Source organism: Haliotis asinina, chromosome 12 (assembly GCF_037392515.1).
Source record: "Haliotis asinina isolate JCU_RB_2024 chromosome 12, JCU_Hal_asi_v2, whole genome shotgun sequence".
In the NCBI taxonomy this organism is placed as follows: Eukaryota; Metazoa; Mollusca; class Gastropoda; order Lepetellida; family Haliotidae; genus Haliotis; species Haliotis asinina.
In genome coordinates, this window is record NC_090291.1 from 55,267,382 (window position 1) to 55,292,522 (window position 25,141).

The window sequence follows — 25,141 nt, forward strand, 5'->3', positions numbered from 1 at the left end:
CTCACTGACTGGCTTCATGAATATTCAGCTGATTGAAATGTTCCTGCAGCAACGAGCATGGCATGCACAGAAAGGTTTCGCATTACCAGAAGATTTCATGAAGTCAGAATTGAATCTGAAGCATCTTTTGGGAAGGAAAATCACACAAAAGATCAGACATCCTTCAAACTGTTCACACAGACAATGCTGTTTCTACTCGCCATAGCTACAGCAGCATGGATGTCAGAAATAGATGCTCTGGACTTGAGTTGTACACGATTCGAAATCAAACATCATGAGATTGCACACAAAGGACTTCAGATGGAATTTTATTGCCATAAATCAACTGCCTGGACAACTGGTATGACAATTCCACATCTCGGCATTATTGACAGTCCTTGACATACATGACAAACAGGATTTATCATTATTCCCAGACAGAGCACTGAAAACAATCTTCAGTGAACTAAGTCAAGGGGACAAAGTTCAAGCGCCTATTTATCTCAATATCTACTGAGACACCTATGGAAGTATCCCGCAACACCATCTCAGTATGGATGAGAGTCGTTATACTGAGGGCCTTCAGAGAGTCGTTATACTAAGGGCCTTCAGAGAGTCGTTATACTAAGGGCCTTCAGAGAGTCGATATTCTGAGGGCCTACAGAGAGTCGATATACTGAGGGCCTTCAGAGAGTCGTTATACTGAGGGCCTTCAGAGAGTCGATATACTGAGGGCCTACAGAGAGTCGTTATACTGAGGGCCTTCAGAGAGTCGATATACTGAGGGCCTACAGAGAGTCGTTATACTGAGGGCCTTCAGAGAGTCGTTATATTGAGGGCCTTCAGAGAGTCGATATACTGAGGGCCTTCAGAGAGTCATTATACTGAGGGCCTTCAGAGAGTCGTTATACTGAGGGCCTACAGAGAGTCGTTATACTGAGGGCCTTCAGAGAGTCGTTATACTGAGGGCCTACAGAGAGTCGTTATACTGAGGGCCTTCAGAGAGTCGTTATACTGAGGGCCTTCAGAGAGTCGTTATACTGAGGGCCTTCAGAGAGCCGTTATACTGAGGGCCTTCAGAGAGCCGTTATACTGAGGGCCTTCAGAGAGCCGTTATACTGAGGGCCTTCAGAGAGTCGTTATACAGAGGGCCTTCAGAGAGTCGTTATACTGAGTCCCTACAAAGCAGCAGGACTCGAACCTCTGCAAGCTTCTAACCTGAACGAAGTGAGAGCGTTCGCAGCAACACTTCTCTACATGGAAACTGCTTTCTAACTACTATAGTGGAGGGCTGCCTTTGGAAATCAAATATTGTTTGCCAACCATTACCTAAGGGACATTACCATGGAGGATGTCGCTGGGATTCACCAATTTGGGCCATATGTTGTTGCACAACAACTAATGGTTCCACAAAGGTGCTGAGTTTCACTCCCTTTGCATCACATGACTTTTTGAGACCAAGACGTTCTGTGGAGTATAATGGTTGAGAATCCATGCACACATCTTGAACAGACTAGCATGAGTGAGTATGACCCTGTACTCATAATGATGATACTTGTACATGACAGAGGGTCGCGGCTGGTCTTGATAGAAATCTCAACATACAGTTGCATTAGAAACTAGCCGGACGCTAACTGATCTATATATCATCACGTTCCAGTTACCAAACGCTTCTCGAGAAGACAAGTTCAACTGGATGTGATCAACATGTCTCACAGATGAATAAGCATTCTGTAAGCATTATTAGGAAAAATATGTATTTTTCCGTATAAAATTTATATAAACTTATCCTGATTCATGGCCCATGATCAAGCCCTCCCAGCCGCCTTTCTCAGGCACACTGAATTTACAGTAATGCCCATGTCTGGCTTTTGAGGTTTTGGAGAGAGTGACAAGCGTGGCTGGTCATGTGACCGTAATGACGGGAAAGGGAGGCTTCTGGTGGGTAATATTGCACATCCGCTTCAAATAGAAAGGAACTTCAAGGGATTTCAATTGGTCCACTGTCCTCGCATATAGGGAGGACGTAAACATAATAAGCATGAGTCAGGATAAGTATAAAATATCAGTTTTATTCAGAACATTTACATTTCTTGTTATCCAAGTTGGAGCAAGTATTGTTTCACTCATAACTCAGAACAGACTCTCCTTGAATATATGAATATATATGCATCCTGAATATGATATTTGGATGTGTTTTCAGATTTCACGGTCAAGGTCAGATTGCCGGCCATGGCTTCACCAACCCCTCCATGTCTTCAGGTCATTTCATAGTATTTGACAACAATAATTTTGGATTTTTGTGGTTGGAGCTGAAGTCATTTAGTATGTATTCTCGAGTGCAAGAGTTCCCTAATATCTGACAGTTGCAACATGACAGATCACTGGCGCTATAGGTATATGAAGAAACGATCATGTTATACAAGTGTATCTCTCTGTGATAAAGTAATATTCTGTCTTTTATAGTTCAACTGATATTCTTGGGACTGGTGAGGTAGCCTAGTGGTTACAGTGTTTGTCAAACCAGTGACCCAGGTTCGATTCCTCACATGGGTGCAATGTGTACAGCCTGTTGTGATCCCCTCCATGATATTGCTGGAATATTGCAGAACTAAACTTGCTCGCTCGCTCACTCACTCACTCACTCACTCACTCACTCACTCACTCACTCACTCACTCACTCACACTGATATTCGTGGTCAATACGTGATCTGACAAGGAGTCAGCATGACTGCGTGAAGATTAAGTGAGTGTATGAGATTTATGCAAATTTTTGTTAAAAAAGTACTGCTAAAGTATCAGCCATAACAGCAATGTGTAAATGCAGACCTGTATAGCTGAGAAACTCCACCATATGCTTCACTGAAGCGATAATTCCTAAGTTTCTCATTCATTAAAATCTCACTTGCACTCCAGAAGTGGAATCTGTATTGAGAAATGTAATCCCAATTATAGCACGCTACATTTGACCACTTACTGAATGATATTGTGTGCAATTGTAAAATAGTTTTGATTATTACAATGATTGTACAGCCACGGGCAGTATGTGTCTGCTAATTTATCGTGTAAGGTTGGATATTGCACAATGTACCCATATTTTGATGTGTATTTTCCTATTTTACAAATGTAATATGTGCTGCTTGTATATAAAACATACAAGTGAACATTTGATATGTTGTCACAGAGATAGTATTCAATATCGCCTTTGAACTAGATGATATGCAGCCCTACAAAAATCAGAAGCTGATATGGTCACAATGTTATGACGCAGTTTTGAAATGTCTCAATATATCTTGTTGTGTGATCAGTCAGCAGCAATCAAGACATTTAGTATGTTTTACAAATGTGTGAGTGAGAGTATGAGCATGCATGCGTGTGTGTGTGTTTGTGCGCGTGTGTGTGTGTGTGTGTGCTTGCGTGCGTGCGTGCGTGCGTGTGTGAAGTGTGTTTGAAGTTGTACAGCTGTGAGGCCTTCATCAGCTGCAGCTGGGACAATCAGATGAGCTGTAGCTCACTTTGGATATTTCTTACAAAGTTGAAGAACTTGGATACATCAGGCGTTAATATGGAATAATTACTGCACAATACTGCACAATACTGCACAATACTGCACAATACTGCACTGATGAGACCAAGGCCAGGTCCCATAATACTTACAACAGAATCATATATACTACCCATGATCAGTTTAGACTCACTTAAAACAGTATATATTATGTATGTATAAATAGTTACATCGAAGATGAATTCCTTCACAAACTTGGGGGAAACAACTGCAAACCTTATGAAGATGAACTGCACAAGAATCATGTATCAGATTGCTGAAAAGCATGTGCAAATATTGTGCATGTGAAGAGATGTGTTTTGTTGTAAAGTTTATATTAAAATTCATTTTTCACCGACATGACAATAATCTTTTCAACATTATGAATTTGCTTCATAACATCATACTCATTTTCGCCCAAGCCCTATATTCGTTCAGCCATTTTGAATCTTGAAATCTATGAGATTTTACAACACATGACCTCACCTGAAGCTTGTTTGTAAATAAACATCATACAGCTGTTTTGCTCTGGGAGTAAAATGCTGAGTTATGGAAACAATTTGCGAAATGTGTGATATTTTAACAGAGATAACTGTGACATAAAGTATCGCTAAGTGAACGATGTATTAAAACAGTTTTAGACGTGTTCAAGTTTCCAAGTGATAGTTCATCTGCCACCTCAATTCAAGTTTACTAATTTCACTTTGTGATGGGATATTCCCCTGCAGTGTGTAGTGCATGAGATCAATAGTCAACCAATGAGATGAGTGAAAATAGGTGATGTCATTCCAAAGTATCATGGCGGCTTTTAGTCCTCGGAAGCAAATGCAGTCGACTTTTGCCTCATTTTCCATCACAGTAATCAACGATAATGAAAAAAATACATCATATTAACTAGTATGTACAACCATACACTTACTCTTTTATCTGTCTATCTTTTACAAGCACTTGTTTCTTATCTGAGTGAAAACTGTAACCCCGGGATACATCAGTTCATGAGTGAACAGTACCTTTAAACAGAATGGATTATTTTTCCAAAATCTAGTTTAGAGCAGTTGTCTGAAGTGACTGGCTACATTTACACTAGTGAGTCTAAATATTTGATGGGTGGTATACAAGGCATCTGAAGGTTATTTTACAGAAGGCTGTTTTCAGAACAGTACAGGATTGCTACTGATGCAATGCCATTAAAACTGGATCTGTTACAAGATGGTTTGCCAATGCAAGATTGGATCTGTGAAGGAGACAGGTGTGTGATATTATTTTGTTTTCTTGTGTGAAGAACGTATACTGACTGAAATTTGAAAGGTGAATGTTACAGAAAATGCTTGCAATGAAATCTTGAAGACTAAGATATTTTGAGATACTACTTGTCTCTAGCTCAGTGACTGTCAGCTACCAAAGTTTTTATGCAATATCAGTCATTTTTGTGTCAGTATATGTTGACATCTTCACACAGCACAATGATAATTATGGAGATATATACACAACACTATCTTGTGTTTTGTGATATCCTAGAAAAAAATAAAGCTATTTACACAATGGAGAGACTTAATTGTGATGTACTTTTGAAAAGCTTGGAGGAGGAGAGTTTTGAAGCTTCAGATTTAATTAGTCATGACAGGAATACAATACTAGAATCTGTATAAAAATAACAAACATTGCACCACCTGAGTAAAGAAGTTATTCATCCATAAAGTTTATACATATCTGACTTTCAAACTTAAAAAATGCCAAGCAAGGAAGTTATTGTATGTGAAGATTTACAGCACCATCAGGAGCGATCCGTGTTCATTTTATTTCCTTTGTACGGAATGGTATAGTTCACCATTCCTAGCTTTTGCTATGTTATGGTTGCTGATTGCAGTGCATGGTGTTTAAAGACCGGTGTTGTGTACTGGCACAGCATGACCAAGCCCATGCTGAAGTTTGTGAGGTTCTGAACCTAGACATTTGAGCAATTATTGGCGAAAATGAAAATACACATTTGGATTGTCTGAGAACATCATCATTGTTACTGTTACACTAACAGCCTCCCACCCAACACAGGGATCAGAAGAGTTTCTCTCATACATGGTACATGGTACAGTCACACAGGCCAACACTCTCTCTACACAATCATACGAGGGGATGTCAATAAGTTTTGAGCCTTGCATAGAAATACACAAAATATTGCTATGAACCACATTTATTTTTCATCATCTCTGTAGAAGACGCCATTTTGGTCCTCAAACCAAGCCTTAGTAGCAGCAATAAGCTCATTATCATCCTGAAATCTACGACCATGCAAGTGTTTCTTGAGATTTGGGAACAGATGGTAATCACTTGGTGCCAGGTCTGGAGAGCAGGGGGGATGCGGCAAGATTTCGTACCCGCATTCCTGGACAGCAGCGGCTGCAACGCGAGAGGTATGTACTGGAGCATTGTCTTGATGTAGAAGAATACCACGTCTGATCTTGCCCCGGCGCTTCTTCTTGATTGATTGTCGCACTTGCCTCAACAAGTTAGCGTAATATTCCCCATTCATTGTTCTTCCTTTTGGTAAGTAATCTATGTGGATGACGCCGTTGCTATCCCAGAAGACTGTCGCCATTACCTTTTGCACTGATGAGGAGGCATTGAACTTTTTGGTCCTGGGAGAAGTGACATGTTTCCATTCCATGGATTCTTGTTTGCTCTCAGGATCACAATGGTGGATCCAGGTTTCATCACAGGTTACTAGCCTAAAGTGAAAATCTTCTTTATTCTTGTTGTATCTGGTTAGCATGGAGTTCCTTATGGGGACCCTTGTTTGCTTCATTTCATCTGTAAGCATTCTTTGCACCCATCTTGCGCACACCTTAGACATGACAAGATGTTCATGAAGAATTGTCCGGATGGATCCGTGTGAAATGCCTGTGGTCTCTTCTAACTCGTGGTGTGTGATTTGACGATTTTCCAGCACAAGTCTATGCACTCTGTCAGTGTTTTCCTGACTAATGCTTGTTGTTGGGCGACCTGGATGGGGGTCATCTTCAAGACTCTCTCCACCATGCTTAAATTCATTGACCCATCGTTTGATGGTAGCAGATGAAGGGGAAGACTTCCCATAAACTGCTGAAAGCCTTTCTTCAATGTTCTTCACCGAGTTTCTTTCAAGAACTAAAAACTTAATTACTGCTCTATACTCAATTTTATTCATTTTCACTGCCGTGAGGGGGTCTCTTTCTGTCAATATGAGCTGTTCAATAACGTCTTAGAGTAGGATACCAAAACTTATATATAACATCAGCTACACCCCAAGGTTCAGTGTCGTACCATAGGCTGTGACACCTGAGTATGAAAAATGCTCAAGGCTCAAAACTTAATGACATCCCCTCGTAGTCACACAATCACTTTTTTGCAGGAGGTTCTTGATAGCAGTCAGATCAAAGTGTTGCTTCACTAATTCCTCTGAGAACATCATGTTAATGCCAGCATGTGGCTCCTCCTTACATTCACAACATGACCATTGTTTTATGGAATGATTTATTACATTTTGCATAAAATAACAGTTTTAACAATCAAATTAATAAAAAAATACGTTTGACTTATCTAACATAACTTATTGTCATCCCCAATGAGGACATCACATTAGCACATGGTGTCAAAACATCACATCCATTTCCTATTTACACACAGCTTGTACATATAATAAAGCATAGAGAATGATACAGAGAAGTCAGTTTCATCCTGAAAGTCCAGAAAAGTAAGGTTTATGGATGTCAACTTCTTTTTGTGAATGACACGTTTCGGAGCGTATGCTTGCTCATGACCTGTGTTTTATGGACCCAAACCTGAAGAAGATGTAGACATACCCTCTGAAACCTTGTGTCATTCACAATAAAGAAGTTCACGTCCACAAATCTTGCTTCTCTTATACATTCCACTTCTAAATACCCTGCAAAGACCAGTAAGTCCATACAACACACAACATTAACTTGCTTTGAAATCTGATTGATCATCTTTCTCTTGTTGCTCGGCACATGATGCGACATCAAAACAAGCTTTCTGTTTTTTTCGTTACATCAGGTTCAAAACATATTCAAACAATTGTGACAAACCTGAACAACTTTTGAGTCTAAATGTAATTAGTATGGAAGGACACACGGACAACTTTGCAAGATTTGGGTTTAACAATACGTGATTCTGTGGACTTTGTGAATTACCATTGTTGGTGCCTTCATCAACTGGTTCATCAACTATCCTAATTATGGGTAACATCCTCCTCATCAACATGACATCCACATCTACAACATCATCGTTTCTGTTTGTATGGAGATTGTTATCACCATGGCCTACCACAGAGATTGTGCAGTCTAGCACCACACCAGACAGTTCCCCCATGGCATAAACCAAGAAATAAACCTGTGTATAGATTACTCGAAGTAGTCACATAAGCCAGATATACACCATGACAGTTGCTCCTTGTACCAAACCAATCTTTGCTCAACTGGTGAAGATGAAAGAATTGTTGATTTCATCGATTCTCTTGAAGCCTTGACATGACGTGTCAACCAAGTTGGTGAGACTGAAAACCTGATCCCGTGGGTTACTGAAGATCAGTTGTAACGCAGATCTTCATGGACCAGATGAGGAAGTGTGCCCAACAGATGCAGAACTGTGGAAGTGTGAACAGACAAGCATGTAGATCCACTATGTGAAGTAACTGGGATCCATTGGACGTAATAAACTGGATCTATCCGTGATCTCCGGACAGAAGCAACTGGGATCACCATTGTACAATAGCTCATACATACAAGTATTAACACACAGCGATATGTCTCATATCAAATTAAATCCCTTCCCTGAAACAACATAAAATATTGTCGGTGATATAAACAGACAAACTCCACTTAACATACAGCGCTGTTCAAGTTCAGCTTAAAGCAGAAATATATATGGCAGCAGAGGTTCCAAGATAAGTGTTCATAGCTTGCACCCACATGGGCAGTCAAACATCTGTGAGACACCTCAAACACTATCCCCTTGTGTAGAAAGGTTTATAGCTGGGCATCAGCCGTATGTTCACCTCATCTAAAAATTGTAACTAAATTCTATTGCATCTTTACGGACACATCATCCAAGTTTAAACGAATATCATGTTTGGCATACAAGGAAGAGAGGACGATGGAGAACTGCTCTTCCACCTTTGTAACAACCATTAACCCAGTAATGTTTTGTGACTAGGTTTGAACTATTCTTTCCCTCTTCGAGGCTGCTGTTTGAGCAGAAAGACAATCTACAAACACTAAGGTGATAACTTCTCAGCTGGAATTTTGGAAAGCACATCAAGACGTCTAATTATTTTAACAAACTCACGGGGCATGTTGCACCCCAACCACTATGCTCCACACATTCTGTCCCTATTGCCATGCTCATAAGGTTACCCATGTCCACGTCCTGAGCTACATGAGGTAATATATCAAGAATCATGTCTACCCAGATGCATCTTGTCTACACAAAAGCATCACATCATCATAACTGCAACAAGTCTACCCAGATGCATCTTGTCTACACAAAAGCATCACATCATCATAACTGCAACAAGTCTACCCAGATGCATCTTGTCTACACAAAAGCATCACATCATCATAACTGCAACAAGTCTACCCAGATGCATCTTGTCTACACAAAAGCATCACATCATCATAACTGCAACAAGTCTACCCAGATGCATCTTGTCTACACAAAAGCATCACATCATCATAACTGCAACATGTCTACCCAGATGCATCTTGTCTACACAAAAGCATCACATCATCATAACTGCAACAAGTCTACCCAGATGCATCTTGTCTACACAAAAGCATCACATCATCATAACTGCAACAAGTCTACCCAGATGCATCTTGTCTACACAAAAGCATCACATCATCATAACTGCAACAAGTCTACCCAGATGCATCTTGTCTACACAAAAGCATCACATCATCATAACTGCAACAAGTCTACCCAGATGCATCTTGTCTACACAAAAGCATCACATCATCATAACTGCAACATGTCTACCCAGATGCATCTTGTCTACACAAAAGCATCACATCATCATAACTGCAACAAGTCTACCCAGATGCATAAAGTCTGAAAAGCTGTGTCACATCTACATCACGATTATAACAGATGCATCACACAGACACAGCTGCATCATGTCTATGCAAATGTATAAAGAAATCAGTCTATTATATTATGAAGAGCCATAAAACTCCATGATCATCAGGTGCCCCCAGTATTAACACAAGCACCAGATCAGCAAAGGATATTATCTACCTATAACCACTCAGAATCAGGGCCACATGATATTCAGTTAGCCAGACATAGTTACAGGTCTGGATATACGAGGTCCAGTGTGTCGCAAGTCTGTGATTGCATCCTACATGTGTCATTATGGCTTCTAATGAGATACATAATCTCATCCTATTGTTATTATGGTTACATATGCGTATCCATTACATGTTTTGCAGTCACAAGTACTGCAGTTTAGGTCCTGGAATCCTAGATAAGCCTGTTCTGCACAGAAGCTTAGATCATACTGTAAATATACTACAATGTCCACAGTGATAAACATAAATTGTCCACTGACTTACACAGCACAAACATTAAAACATCTGCTGTGTGTACGAGCTGCACTCTCAAAAGAGCAGATCAGAGAGCCAAGCAAATAGTCCGCAAACTTCAGATTATTGAAAAGATGAAAAATGATTCTGAACACATTTTTCTGAACATAGCGTTAATGCTAACTACATCGCTTGTTCTCATTAGGATCAGAACCATGCACTCTCATCCATATGGTGACATTGTGCCCTCATCCCCACATATATAGTATCCAGGATTCTATAACTTTCCTACGGAAATACTACAAAGTATAACAGTAACTTAATCGACTAATTAAAAGTAAAAAATAATACCCAAAACAAAACGCTCCTAACTTACATTTTGATAAATCTTGATGAAAATATAATAATTCAATAACTACAGCCTTTTACAAGTACACACGGATTCATAGTAAGTGATTGTGTTATTCATTATGCTGCATCCAGCCACATCATGGCAGGGGACACTAGAAATGGGCTTCACACGCTCTACCCATATGGAGGGGGAATACAACCTGGGTCCTCAGTGTGACAAGTGAACACTGCAACTTCCTCATACTTGTATGGACAGCGTCACTGGTTACTTTCCTCACATGGACAGCAATCAGCAGAACATCTGTGTCTCACGGACACCAAACAAGATCAGCCATTTTGGTAAGTCACCATTATTGGATTTGTGCTTATCTACAGCACATCTAAAACTACTGGGCTAGAAGACTATCCTGACAACCCCCCAAACCTCTAGGTTTCCTGGATGCTACAGATGCTGTCACTAGGTCAACAACACTGTAAATATGCTTATATAATGATGAACATGATGAATGAGGGCACAGTTGCTGAATTGAGACACTGTCTTGTATCAGTTTTTGTTGCATATGTATTTGAATACACTCGACACATACTCTGTATATATCTGCCAGCCACCATGAAATCACTGACCTATGAGTATTTTCAGTATGTACAATGTTGCCAGATAGCAAGCACTGGCTTGTCACGCAATCCCTAAGATAACACGCACATATGGTTGATATTTTAAACTAAACTGATTTTAATCATATTTTAATCACAATGAGACGCAATTTCTGTTGTTTGTATATCACTGACATTGTTCACGACATAGCCAGTCAACTTTGTAGGAAATCTCTAGTATTCTCAGCTAGCTTGTGTGTCCTCTGTAGATTGATCATGGTCGGCAATATTACTGGAAGGTTCTGACTGTTTATTGGACTTTTCTGCACCACTTTCTTCTTTGCTCTCTTCAGTAGGACTCTTTTCTGCTGGAGGGATGTGTGGTACAGCACTCTCTTCCTTGTTCTCTTCTCCAACCACCTTCTCTGTAGGAGGGATGTGTGGTACAGCACTCTCTTCCTTGTTCTCTTCTCCAACCACCTTCTCTGTAGGAGGGATGTGTGGTACAGCACTCTCTTCCTTCTTCTCTGTAGGAGGGATGTTTGCATCATCAGAGTCTGTATTCACACTGCCAGATTCGACAAGTTCCTCTCTCTCTGCAGGTTCATGTGACATTTCTTCGATATCATCCTCCAAAAGGTCTTCATCATCCTGCACGTTATAGTCAGCCGTGTAATCATCTTCGAAGAATGCGCCTTCAGAATCATCACCTAGGTCACCTGCAAAACAAGCATCACAAACAGACTTTTATTCAACGAGAGCTCCCTAACAGTCTTCACCTAGGTTTTCTGATGACAAGCATCACAAATAGACTTTTACTCAACAAGTGCTCCCTAACAGTGTTCACCTAGGTTTTCTGATGACAAGCATCACAATCAGACTTTTACTACATGACTGCTCTTTCACAATCATTCATGATATTTTCAATCGAACATATATCATCCAATGTGATATAGCTTGTGCAACTTCTTAATGTACAAATTCTAACTGCACTAAGTTTATTAAAAGAAGTATGTTCAATTACAACTTCCAGCCTCTGGATCCACAGTTCAAACTGTGGCTGAATCAGTGTTCCACCCTGAATACATTGAATTTTAAGAGACTGAACCGATATGGTGCTAGTGTTACCGGCTGCTCTCTCCTTGGACGGAGTTGTTTCTGTGGAAGCAAGGAAGCTATTGATCACCATCTGATCGTCATCTATCGTGATGTCACTCAGACTGCTGACCTTGGGCATCGGAATGTCAGACACCTTCAGCTCTGGAACAAAAGGACGCTGAATTTAGCCAGATTTGAAAGGATGTTGGTACAGTTGACTTAGTTCCCTCAAGTTTTGATACTGAACAAGTTCTGACACCACCATCTCTCCTGGACAGTGACATATAATGAGGTAATATTCAACAGTCTTGTAGTATAATGAGGTAATATTCAACAGTCTTGTAGTATAAAGAGGTAATATTCAACAGTCTTGTAGTGTAATGAGGTAATATTCAACAGTCTTGTAGTATAATGAGGTAATATTCTCAACAGTCTTGTAGTTACTGATGAGACTGCACATCACCTGGTACAGTTTTGACCCAGGGAATACAACATCCAATGACTGCAAATGGCAATATTTTACGAAGCTGGTATTTGCGTGACATTTTGTGGAGACACAGCATTTATAGTCTAAGATTCCTCTGGAAAAGTATTAACTGGTGAATTACAAGTACTGTATTGAGATAGGGATCATAATGCACTCCTGGGTATCAGAACGTACTTCGTATCTCCATTCAACCATATTGTACTAATGCATACGCCTCCATCTATCTACACCATTACATTTCCAGAGTTAATATGAATCTCTGATCTTTGTTTTATCTCAGTGAAAAAAGAAGGAAAAGTGGTTCCTGAAAGTTGTGTTGTTGTTACGAATACATGTAAGCCAGAGTTTGAACTCTTTTGTCTGTTCTTATAGTCTGATATCATTCACATATAAATCGACATGTTGTAGCGCCAGCATTGTGAGGGAAACAGGAGTGTATAACTCTTTCGGTACAATACACATGTACTAGATGGAGGACATTGTATGTGTCTCATACAGCCTTGACTAGCACTCCACTGGCATCTGTGTGACATCTGACTTTTGTTCTGTGTGATACCTTACTTATGTTCTGTACGATGTCTGACTTATTTTCTGTGTGATATCTGACTTACGTTCTGTGTGGCCATGTGTCTTGTAGAAGTCCATGTCTTCAGTGAAGGCATCATTGAAGGCTTCCTGTCTCTCCTTCAGGTTCGCCTGGCGCCGCCGATCACACTCCTGCATGGCTCTTGCATGACTCTTAGCCATATGAACTGCAGAAGTAAAATCATGTGACACTCAACCATTTGTACTGCACAAGTAAAGTCACATGACTCTCAACCATTTGTACTGCTGAAGTATACCATAGTAGTAATATGCATTAGTCATTCTTGGAAAATACTGTAACATTACATGAAACTAAATTCACAAACCAAACACCCATAATTATGACCAATGTGAGAACCACAATATGAGGCTATGCATCCCTGCCTTCCTCCACAAGTGTATGTTTGTTTTGTCTACAGGATTTCAGATGGGCCAGCAACACTAACTGATACATTTCCTGAAGAATGGTAAATTGTGAGTGAGTGAGTTTAGTTCTACATCACTTTTTGCAAAATTCCAGCAATATCATGGCAGGGAATGTGAAATTAGGTACGGACGAGTATTTTGTAAAACTCTTTGATTTGCTTTTACCCTTGCAGAAAACTTCACAAAAACATCTCACAACAATATTCAATATTTGCAATAAAATTTATCAGCTATAATCAACAGATGGAGATTCCAGTTAGAACTGATCTCAGTAACACATGCTTGTCAGAGGTGACTAACAGGATCAGTTGGTCGGGTTCGGTGACTTGGTTGAAGCATGTCATCGTATCCCAGTTGCGTAGATCGATGCACATGCTGTTGATCACTGGATTGTCTATTCCAGATCCGATTATTTACAGACTACCGCCATACAGCTGGAACATTGTGATGTGCAGCATAAAACTAAACTCACTCACCCACTCATCAGACATGAACTAATCTCACACAAACTCTTATAAACAATAACACTGATTAATGTTTCCAACTGACCTTTGACCTTCTGCACCTCTTCCATCTTTTTCTTTTTGTAGGATGCAAGTTGAGCCAGATGACCTTTCTTACTCTTCTGCTGCTCCAGCTCCTCAACAACATTCTCCAACCTCTCCAGGGCCCCCTCAACGACCTCACAGTCTCGCTTGATGTACCCTGGAGACAGAGTCAAACATGGCTGGCTATCATCCCATATAAATCCCTGATTATCAATGTATCATATTCAGTTCTATATCAGGACAAGATGTGGACTATAGCATCATTTTCAGTAGAATTTAGGGTTATTATGTGGCTTAATATCAAGCAGAATTCTTGACAACTGTTGACATGTCCAGGCCAGCTGTTCTCAAAACATTTGTAGTCCTAAGAACTTCTTAAGCCCATTTTTACACATCAAAAATAAGAATTCTTAGGGCTAAGAATGATTCGAGAAGAAGGATCCAGGGTATTTATACTAGCACGTAGATATAACACTAGACAACAGAGGATGGCTACACCTTGGGATGGTGGCATCAGCCTCGGTGTGTCACATAACACTTACACAGTGTTGGTGCTAGCTCATTTATCAACCTTAGTTCTGAGTAGAAAGACTAGTTATTACAACCCTGTCAATATTGCTCACTTTGGATTATAAGAATGCTGTCTCCACTCTTCAGAGCATGCGCTATACTTAAGCTTGAAGAGGAAATGATAACAGGTTCGAAGAACTTGTATCCCTTTTCAGGTATGCTCCAGTTTTTAGCACAGTCAACATTGTGGGCACTCACAGTTTGTGGGACACCTACCCAGATCAATGGTCAGTTTCTGGACAAGAGTGACGACATCTGGCAGTTCAGCCACCTCTTCTTCCATCTGACTGACAAAGTCCACCTGTTTGTTCCATCTGTTGTACAGCTGACTGATCTCACTGTCCACCTCCTGCATCATGGTCAGAAGTCATAACAAAATACTCAACAAATTTGTGTAATTTTATATCAAAAGACACATTTGGCTGTATATGTTTTCCTCACAGTCATTATGGTGTCCCTTTGGTAGTAACATTTCAATTATCTTCTCAGTAATTCAATAATTTTTACTTTCATTTTTCTCACATTACTTTGAATAATGACATAAACATATCATCCATCAGATGTCTAGTTTTTCACCAATTCAGAATGAATTTCTTTTCAAAAATGGAAACTTAACATGTCTTGGGGGGTAGGGGGGGGTGGAGTTGGTGTTACTTACTCAGTGGCTATCACTGAGCCTAACATGGCACCATCATCCAATTACAGTTAAACCATCACTGCACAAATTATCAAGAAAGTGTTTGGTGTAATCACAGAGGGCTAGTAATGCTGCTTGGTCACACAAAAATGTCAGTGTTTGGTGTGACCAACATAAGACCTTGGCAGCGGTGACCATGGTGACCCACAGAAATATAGGAGATGACGAATGCCGTGTGCAGTTCTTGTAGCGTCTGTGGTGGTGGATTATGCTGGCACAAGCATTGATCAAGAGTATCCCAAAGATGTTTAATGGGGACATACTGTGTGATCAGGAAAGCCAAGGTAATACCTAAACATTGCTTTGCTGAAGGAAGTCCTGTCAAACATGTGAGGTCAGGCATTGTCATGCTCAAATGATCAACCACTGACGATGATATCACTAACGACAAACGATCTGACGTTGAACTGGTCTTTCTGAAAATGTCTGGTTTCTAATAGCCCATTGCATACTGTCTGATCAGAGATTCGGAACAGTCTAGGGATTTGGATTGTTGTGGATGATGCGGCTGTGATGTTTGAATCAAGATGTCTCAACCTGATGTAGAGATCATGGGCGGCGGCTGTTTCACCTGTCCTGTGTCTGTCATTAACACTCCCAATATCATTGTATCAGGTCACTGGATGTGTGGAGACGCTGAAGTGCTTTGCCACCAATTGCTATGATGCGTGTAGTTGTAAACGGCCAATGGCGCTGTGTCGTTGAACTTCTGTCAGTCTTTTCATTCTTTTGTTGTCTACAGTGGCTTAAAGCATTGCATGCAGAGAACCACTGATGTGGCTTTTCCATAGGGATGAATCAGTATATTGCAGTATTAGTAGAACCACGTTATTTGACATTTGGTTTGGTATCCCGAAATAGAATACAAAAATTCAGTATTTTCGGTTTATTTGTAAAACACCTGTCTAGAAAACGAATCATGTTGTCCAAATCTATTAATCCCATTTTTGAATGTCATCTTTTTAGGTCTACAGTCAGCAAGACATGAGTACCTCCCTTCCTTTCTCAGTTATTTCAAATAAACATTTTTGTCCAATCATGTTATACCTTCTGTAACTGTGTACATAATGTAAACATATCATCTGCATTAATGATGAGTTGTTACATATCGTAGGTATAAAATTCTCACTGGGTTTATCCCCTGCTAGAATATCTTAGACTTTAGAATAAATCCTAAAAAATCTGATACATAAAAAAATAATTTTAAAATGTCTTCCACATGCATGCACTAGTGTGCTGTGCTTGGTCATTTGACTCCAGCTACTGTGTTTCAGCACCCTTGTTTTTCGCTGCATTTGACACTGTTTCATTTCACTTGAATACTGAATCAGTTACATCACTGCAAGTTCTGACATGTCGTTCGAAGAGTGAGTGAGTGAGTGAGTGAGTTCAGTTTTACGCCGCACTCAGCAATATTCCAGCTATATGGCGGCGGTCTGTAAATAATCGAGTCTGGACCAGACAATCCAGTGATCAGCAACATGAGCATCAATCTGCGCAATTGGGAACCGATGACATGTGTCAACCAAGTCAGCGAGCCTGACCACCCGATCCCGTTAGTCGCCTCTTACGACAAGCTGAGTCGCCCTTTATGGCAATCATGGGTTGCTGAAGGCCTATTCTACCCCGGGACCTTCACGGGTCTGTCGTTCGAAGAGCCTATTATGCATACAAAAAGTTTCATTTGCCTAAGAGTATAAATGACCTCACTACATTTCAACATCTATGTGTGTATTACATTTTAGCGTGTTCTCATACTTTTAATTTGTAGTGTATATGCATATACTGTTAGCCATCAATGTAACCATGAACAAAAAATTTGAAAAAATGATGACCATCCCTGGTGATTTGCCAAACCTGCAGTAATTTGTTACATACCATTTGAAATCCAGCTGTTATGTGTTGCGTTAATTTATTTAATCTAATTCCCATAATTTGTTAAAATCTAAATATTTTATATATTTAAATACTTACTTTACCATAGGTCTATAGAATATTACCTCAAACTTCGCTTAATAGGAGATCCGACAGAGTTGATTGTGAGGTAGCCATTCAAGATTGAATGCAATTCAACTCCGTCGGATTTCCTATTAAGCGAAGCTTGAGGTAATATGCTATAGACCTATGGTAAGGTAAGTAAAAAATTTATATAATGACAGTTTCATTCATTCAAAATAACAAAAATTATGATTAAGTTTCAACATATTATTAAACAATGTAAGGTTTGGCTCTTGTCAGTTTTCTTCATTATCATCATATCTCATATACTGAACCAAAATAAATTGAACTGATGGATTTCTACTGGATTTCTATACATACTGTGCTGTGTTGAGAGTGTACCGTTTCACTCTTGCTTTTTTAACAGTCATACACTTCATCTCAAGGTGATACAATTTCTTTGTGCACATGCATTTCATGTAGGGTGTGTTTGAGCGATTCCTTACAGACATGAGCGTAATGTTGAGTTTTCTTTTGTTTCTTTTTTAAAATGTTTTGTCGTCAGCAACCATTCCCCACATGTTGGGATTGAGCATGGGTTGGTTTGTGTTAGATATGTACATCAAATTCAAATTTTCCTACGGCAAGTTTCTTTTTTTGAAGAGTATACAATTTTGTTGTCAAAATTTAAAAAACAAACACAAAAAATATGTTTATGCTACCAAAGACACACCATTAGGCTTTCATATGAGTCTACTGGTCCCATTAAATAACACTTTATTCTTAAATATCAACTGACTTGGTGTGATAAATACTCACCTCAGCTTTCTTGGCTGAGCGAGAGGTGTACATCTGAAGTTCCTTCCATGTCCTCTGATATCTGCAACATCAGGAACTCAAGTTAAACACATCAACTCTGTAATCATCTATTTTTAAGTAATTCTAGACAGGCAAATATACTCAGTCATACAGAGATTTAGGCATACTTGTACCTGGTAGGTTTGGGTGTTGTTGAGATTTTAATTCAGTTTTACTGAAATTCAGTAGGAAATGTATACAGCGTATCCATAGCAGTCTCAGTGGCAGTTTCACACACTTGAACATCCTGCCATACATGTACCTTTGGTATATTATGAACACTTGGTACAAGCATAGCTTATCTACATTTTCTTAGTCTGCAGCCATAGTGCTGGAATACTGCCGACAGCAGTGGAAAACTCATTAATGATAGTAATGCACCGGTGTCAGTGTCTACATATTGTCAGTATTCAGCAACAGTCTGGATGCATTGGCTGTTTATGTCAAGTACACGACATAATTGGATAGTTTCTAACTTTAAGCATATTTTCATGATAAAGGTGAAGGATTTGTGTTATTAGCAATTCACTGTTGATTTCAGAAGGCACAAGGCATTCAGCTGTTAACTATTCTTTTGCTGCAAGCAAGTGGGTGATGGGAATACAGTTAGAAGATTACTCCCAAATTGTTAAGTCCTCTTTGCCTTAAGCACCAGGTACTGCTAAAATTTTGGTTGGTATTGCAATATATTGTGAATGTGTAACATATGGTTTACGTAGGTGAAATTTGTGTTTCCTTCCATATGAAACAATGTCACTGGCATGACTCAGGTGTGATTGTACACGGAGATCAGCTGAAAATGTTTCCAAACGGAAAACTTCACTCTAAAGTTTTGAACTCGAGAAGAGGCGTCTGCAGTGGCATCCTCCATTTTAGTTTGTTTATAGCTACAACAAGTGTCGGTACCAATGTAATTTTTTTAAATATGTGGTTTAAAACTCAAGTATATGCGATTATGTGACCAATGACCATTCTCAAAACTATAGATGTAGATTAATATAAAGGGAATCAGGGTTAATAAGGGAAATTAAGGTTTTTCCAAGTGTGCCTCATGGGCACTGTCATGATAATTTAAGTGTGCCATTTCAATTTCAGGTGCGCCATAAATTCATGGTCTATTAAACTGAACTTCAAAACATTACATGACTTGAAGTGAATGTAAAAGTTGTAATCGTATTGTAACATTCACTTATAAATCATGAGTAATTAAACACTGCTAGGGTTGTATTTCTGTCTATTTACTGACCTCAGACTGTGAAAAGACATTGCTGAGTACCTGTCTGTCTGACCTGTACACTTTATCATTGTCCATAATGTCACTTTAAATAAGGGAAGATAATAACGGTTAAAACATACTTGAATGCACTTTCGCAAATGAATCAAGTGTGCCATAAGGACAGGCAGGTCAGAATTTAACGTGCCATTTCAATCTTAGTCGAGCCATCAGTAAAATGGCACTAATAATTTTGATCCCTATAATTGTGTGAATAATCTACTTCTAGAGAAATGTTTGAAATTAAATTCTAGCAGAACTACGTCATTTTAGCAACAGCTCTCATTAGATTACATACAATGTCAGATCTGATAATAGCAGGGATCGAAATTAAGTTTTCTTTGAGTGTACCTCATGGGCACTGTCATGATAATTTAAGTGTGCCATTTCAATTTCAGGTGCGCCATAAATTCATGGTCTATTAAACTGAACTTCAAAACATTACATGACTTGAAGTGAATGTAAAAGTTGTAATCGTATTGTAACATTCACTAGTAAATAATGAGTAATAAAACAATGCTATGTATGTGTTGTGTCACTTTAAATCAGGAAAGATAATAAAAGTGAAAACATATTTTAATGCACTTTCGGAAATAAATCAAGTGTGCCAGCCATAAGGGCACACAGGTGAATTTGCTAATCGTATCATGTGAACCAGTTCGCAAAAAGTGTACCGCAATATGTCGTATTGTGATATTCGAATTGCAATATACCAGTTAATCAGTATTATCATGCACATCTAATACCTGCTCAGAGGACAGTGTACCACACTTCATGTACCATGTACCATGTACCATGTACTACATGCATCAACATATCATCTATAACTGCAAAATGTATCAGAATGCCCTGCGTCAGTGTACCATGTTTCTCTGGACCTTTCTGGTTTAGTGTCACATTCTGCAAATAAGCAATTGCAAGTCTGGACCAGACAACCCAGTTACTGACCAAGTCAGCAAGCCAGACTACCATCCCTTATGACAAGCCAGAATTCCAAAGGCCAATTCTGTAAGTGATCATAACACTAAAATCACAGTCTACCGTGCACCAGTATAGAATGTACTATGTGTGTGATTTAGCCTTTCATCAAAACATTCAAGTATGACAGTCTCTCATTATAGACGTTATAGACTTACTTGTTGAGCAAATCTGCCCCTGCATCTAGACTGACTCCATCTGATCGCAATCGTCTGAGGACATCCTGTCGAGGCTGGGCATCCAACGATGTCAGAGCCTTCAGACTTAAATAGGCAGAGAACAGAACGGTGTTGAACATTATCAAACATTTAGCCCAGGTTCAAGTTATCAGTTTAATGGGAACCTGAGTAGTTAATCCTGCATTCACAAACCCCATTTCCCCCCACCTCCAACCACCACCATGATCTCACTGTCTCCCATGGTTACAAAAGTGGTAAAATCGATTATTTCTTATCAGATTCTTTGTGAGAATACACCGCCTTTCACCTCTCTGTTTTGACATATATGAAACAATAAACATGATAAAATTACAAGTATACGGTTATGACAGTTTATGTTAATTTCTTATGTTTTGTATAAATTAAATTGCCGCTGAGTACTGTTTTCATGAATGTTAATTATTACACACCCCATTAATAGCGCCAACCAAATATTTGTGATGAACATCATGAAAGCATATGGCAATATTGCTGCTTTTGGTATAATCACTCAATATTGTCCTCACAATGCAGGTGGTGCTGGAAAGGCATCTGGGTTTATACTTGGTTGCAATACAATAATGAAAACTTTCATATCTGCCATGTCTGTTACAAATTCACTTGTGTCTGAAAATATATGTATTTTCAGAAGATTTGTCTTGTGATATATGTACAGCTTAGCAAAGGCCTGTGAAATGAGAAAATTCTGTAATCAAACTGGACTCTGATTTGTGAACATGACCAAATGTTTGTTTTAATAACCAAATTGTTCACTAGTCAGTAATAAGGACAACATGACAGATATTCCCAAGTGTGACATCACACCTCTACGTTGTTCAGTAACAATACAACTCAGCAGTGTAAACCTGACAACACAAGCACTGCACAGAATAAACTAGCTTAAGTCATATTTTTGATGCAAACTAAGGGAAAGTCTATACAATTTACTTAAAATGTTGTACGGACATCCTAATTGTTTCTTCCTGGTTTGTCACCCCATTGAAGGAGCCTTAAACTAGTCCTATTTTCACAGGTAGAGGGGGCATGTCATCACATGAACTCTAATTAAAGGTGTTACCCAAGCCAGTAGAGGGGACCTCAGCTCAGATTTGTTCAGGGTGTATAGTGAATAAAGGTTCACTGCATGTAATTACTGTTGCTCATTTTGATCTTCAAGATGGGGTATAAATTGTCATCAGTCAGTTATACCACCAGTATGAAACTTAACACCTTAGACTCAAGACTTACACTGCCAACAATGCATCTGTGAATCTAGTTAAGACATGCATCAGCCTTGGCCCTGATTGATGATGTCTGATTACATGCTCTTCAAGATGCTGACTTAACCAATCCAGCAGTGTTAAAGTTTAACGCTTAAGCTATGGAAGTGTTGATTGCCAGTAAAGGTGGATCAGTATGAAACCTTTTGCCCTCTACCGGCTCTTGTACCAACAACCATGTTGAAGGCTGGCATGCTCATATGAAGAAGGTTGGATACACGCACCCCAACATATTCCACTTCATTGACATCCTTAAGCAACAATAGTGCCACAGATGTAGTATGTCATAATGAAAGCATACTGTCTCTGTATGTTAAGGCATGGTTGAGGCGTGTAAAATATTTGTGAAAGGATTGATAAATATTTTGAAAAGCCACTTGCCTTGGCCTGACTAATATTCCACTTGCCCTTATTTTATGACACAATGCTTGATGTTAACGTTTACTGGACTATTTATCGAAGAGTGACAATTTCACTCTCTAATAGCTCTATTTTATCATTAGTGCTAACTTTATTAGCTTCATTATGAGTAGATATGAAATGAAATCCAAGATTATTTGCAGTTTGAAACCAGAAGTGGAAATTATCTAGTAGTCCACGGACAAGTAAGATATCATTATTTGATTGCCCGAAAAGAAAACTGACTTGTCCCAGGCATCGGGCAATGGGATTTTTTAACCCCTGAGTTGAGATGACCCCTACCAAATATCACACCTGACTGCACAACCTACTAGTAATTTAAACAATAGAAGGTGGCAAATCAGGAAGAACCAAGAACGACTGGATTAGAAGTGAGAGTTTTACAAAGTGTAGATTACACCATATACAGACCCCAGTTACAGTGGAAGCTGTCAAAACCAGCATCTGTCCAATCCAGCAAGTTGTCAACACCAGCATACAATCTCAGCCCCATCCATGGCTTGTACATTTACCATCAGCTCTACAAACCAGCACCTTTTCTTAACCGAATTATTCCTTCAGTTCCAGTGAGTGCCGGTTTAGACAGCTTCCACTGTATTGCCACTCATACTCAGACTTCTTTGTAGCCAGTACCTCTCTCAGTGACACCTACTCATGTAATCAGTTCCATTGCGGTAACTCTACACATTTAGATAAACATAAGAAATGTTCTACAATCAATGAGAGTATATCCTAATATGTGAAAACTATTTCCTTTTGTATATATACTTTGTATTCTGTCATCAATGCAGAACAGAGAGCTATCATCTCAGTCACACTGAATTGTGCAATCTTGTTATGAACCCGACTGTCACTGATCAACAAGTCTGTAAATATTGTTATGCAGAACAGTTTGTAAAACACTCTGAAAGGCTTGAATTAGGCCCATCTAATTCATTTCTGTACTGTGTTTGCTTCATTCGGTGATGCTAAATGCCTACATCAAGTTTAGCTGCTATTGCTACTGTTTGCAAACAGTGCCTCAGAGTGTTTGATGTATTGTCCCTTGTACTAAGGATTAAGATTATATGTGTAGCAGGGCCTGGAGTCAACCCAAAGATGACATCCTTACCTTGTCAGCATGCTGAAGGAGTTAACCTCTTTGGTCATGTGGACAAGGCGTCTGACTTCAGATCAGAAGGTCCGTCATTCGAATCTCAGCACGGGACTCGGAAATTTTGTGGCTGCTACATTGGCGCCCAAGGTGGGGCTGAGCACGTTCATATCAATTTTGAACAAAATAAGCCTCAGTAACCAACTATGCAGCCAGGGACGTGCCTTCTGTTGACAGGGGAGTATGTAGCAGGGCGTGGAGTCATCTCAAAGATGACATCCTTACCTTGTCAGCTTGTTGAAGAGGTTAACCTCTTTGGTCATGTGGACAAGGAGTCCAACTTCGGATCAGAAGATCCGTCGTTCGAATCAAAGCACGGGACTCAGAAATTTTGTGGCCGCTACATACGCCACCATAATTTCATAGATTTATGAGAAATATCAAGTTAGATGGTACATAACAGCACAGTCTACAACTGACAGTATCTGGCAGTTGGTTCAATACTGCCAAATCTCAGATGTTTTGACAAGCTATATATTTCTACTCAACTGACAACTGAAAATGGGTATGACCACTAATCCTTCACACCTGTAATAATTATGTCACATTGCATAATTCAACCTTCCTTTCTGTACATACAAATCATTTTACACGTTGAAAATCTGCACCTGTGACCATAAAGTCACACAGAGATAACATTTTGCACATTCAATAGTTTTGATTTCCTTTCATGGTGTTGACAGCTGGTGCTAATATGGGTTAGACCATCCGATCCATACAGTTCTATACAGATCAAATATTGCAAATGTAGTCTAAATATATCATGCAAAGATACCCCTGTACAAAATGTACCACTGAAATATCTTGCAGAAGCGTCTGCAGTTGTGGTCAGGGTAATAACAAAACTACAGAAGCTGTCACTCCTTCACATACGGAAATCGGAAATAATGCGGTATTGATTATGTGCCGATTAATCAGTACATGTAAGAATGTTTCTATGTTATTCCCAAATCCATGATATGATATCCAAGATTAGGTGACTCAACGACAATATCATCTAAAGTGTCTGCGTCAACGTCTTCAGCAACGTCTTCGGAACTAAAAACAATACATGGCAGAAACGTTACCCGTCAAATATATCTTGCTGTACACTGTGGAAAGTACCCTTGATGCTCTCTAACACACTCATTGTTATGCCGGGAGATCATTCAAATCACCCACAAATGTGCACCTATTCCTGCCCTTGTCACAATTCTGTATCACACGGGCGGAACAGTTTATCGTCCACTGGAAGTCGCTATACTTAACAAGTCACATGATAACAACGTGACCCGTTCTGTCACACTTCCGGATTCTACTGGGCTCCGTCTAGTAGGCAAATTTTGAGGATGTATGAATAGGAAAAGGGCTACATGAGTGTAATGGGGTCTTTGTGTGATGAAATATTGAAAGTACAGGGTCATAGGAACAAGGGTCGCCTTGTGTCATCAAGCAGATAAAATCATTACATATGATGCATATGGTTGTAAAAGTGCTGGTGTATATATAGTGAGAGTTACTCTACGTGTCTTGTTCATTTTTTTATATCAATGTATTTAAGTTCTTTTTAAAAAGAGTCTGTAAAATGATAATTAACGACACAGTGAAACA

At 39.4% G+C, this 25,141-nt stretch overlaps 2 protein-coding genes across 4 annotated transcripts in view; one reads left to right on the plus strand and one right to left on the minus strand.

Annotated features, from left to right (window-relative positions):
• Positions 1–5,065, plus strand: part of LOC137258424 (F-box only protein 31-like) — a 44,676-nt gene extending 39,611 nt beyond the window's left edge. Inside the window, exons 9-10 of one of the 2 annotated variants that reach the window (XM_067796102.1) lie at positions 1,640–1,712; positions 2,183–5,065. In XM_067796102.1, coding sequence (XP_067652203.1) covers positions 1,640–1,712; positions 2,183–2,260 — 151 coding nt within the window. In that variant the 3' untranslated portion in view covers positions 2,261–5,065. The remainder of the gene's footprint in view (positions 1–1,639; positions 1,713–2,182) is intronic. The other variant, XM_067796101.1, reaches the window with a different exon arrangement.
• Positions 5,066–11,205: 6,140 nt separating this feature from the next.
• On the minus strand, positions 11,206–24,808 carry LOC137257995 (dysbindin-like). 2 transcript variants are annotated; one of them, XM_067795523.1, is made up of 8 exons: positions 23,510–24,808; positions 20,660–20,764; positions 18,212–18,272; positions 14,974–15,106; positions 14,189–14,344; positions 13,240–13,380; positions 12,172–12,303; positions 11,206–11,762 (listed from the first exon to the last, which is right to left on the minus strand). In XM_067795523.1, the coding sequence occupies exons 1-8, from the start codon at positions 23,545–23,547 to the stop codon at positions 11,287–11,289; spliced, it is 1,242 nt and encodes a 413-aa protein (XP_067651624.1). In that variant the 5' UTR covers positions 23,548–24,808; the 3' UTR covers positions 11,206–11,286. The 2 variants fall into 2 exon arrangements, with proteins under 2 accessions (XP_067651624.1, XP_067651623.1); XM_067795522.1 differs by having other exon boundaries at positions 24,619–24,804.
• Positions 24,809–25,141: the final 333 nt, after the last annotated feature.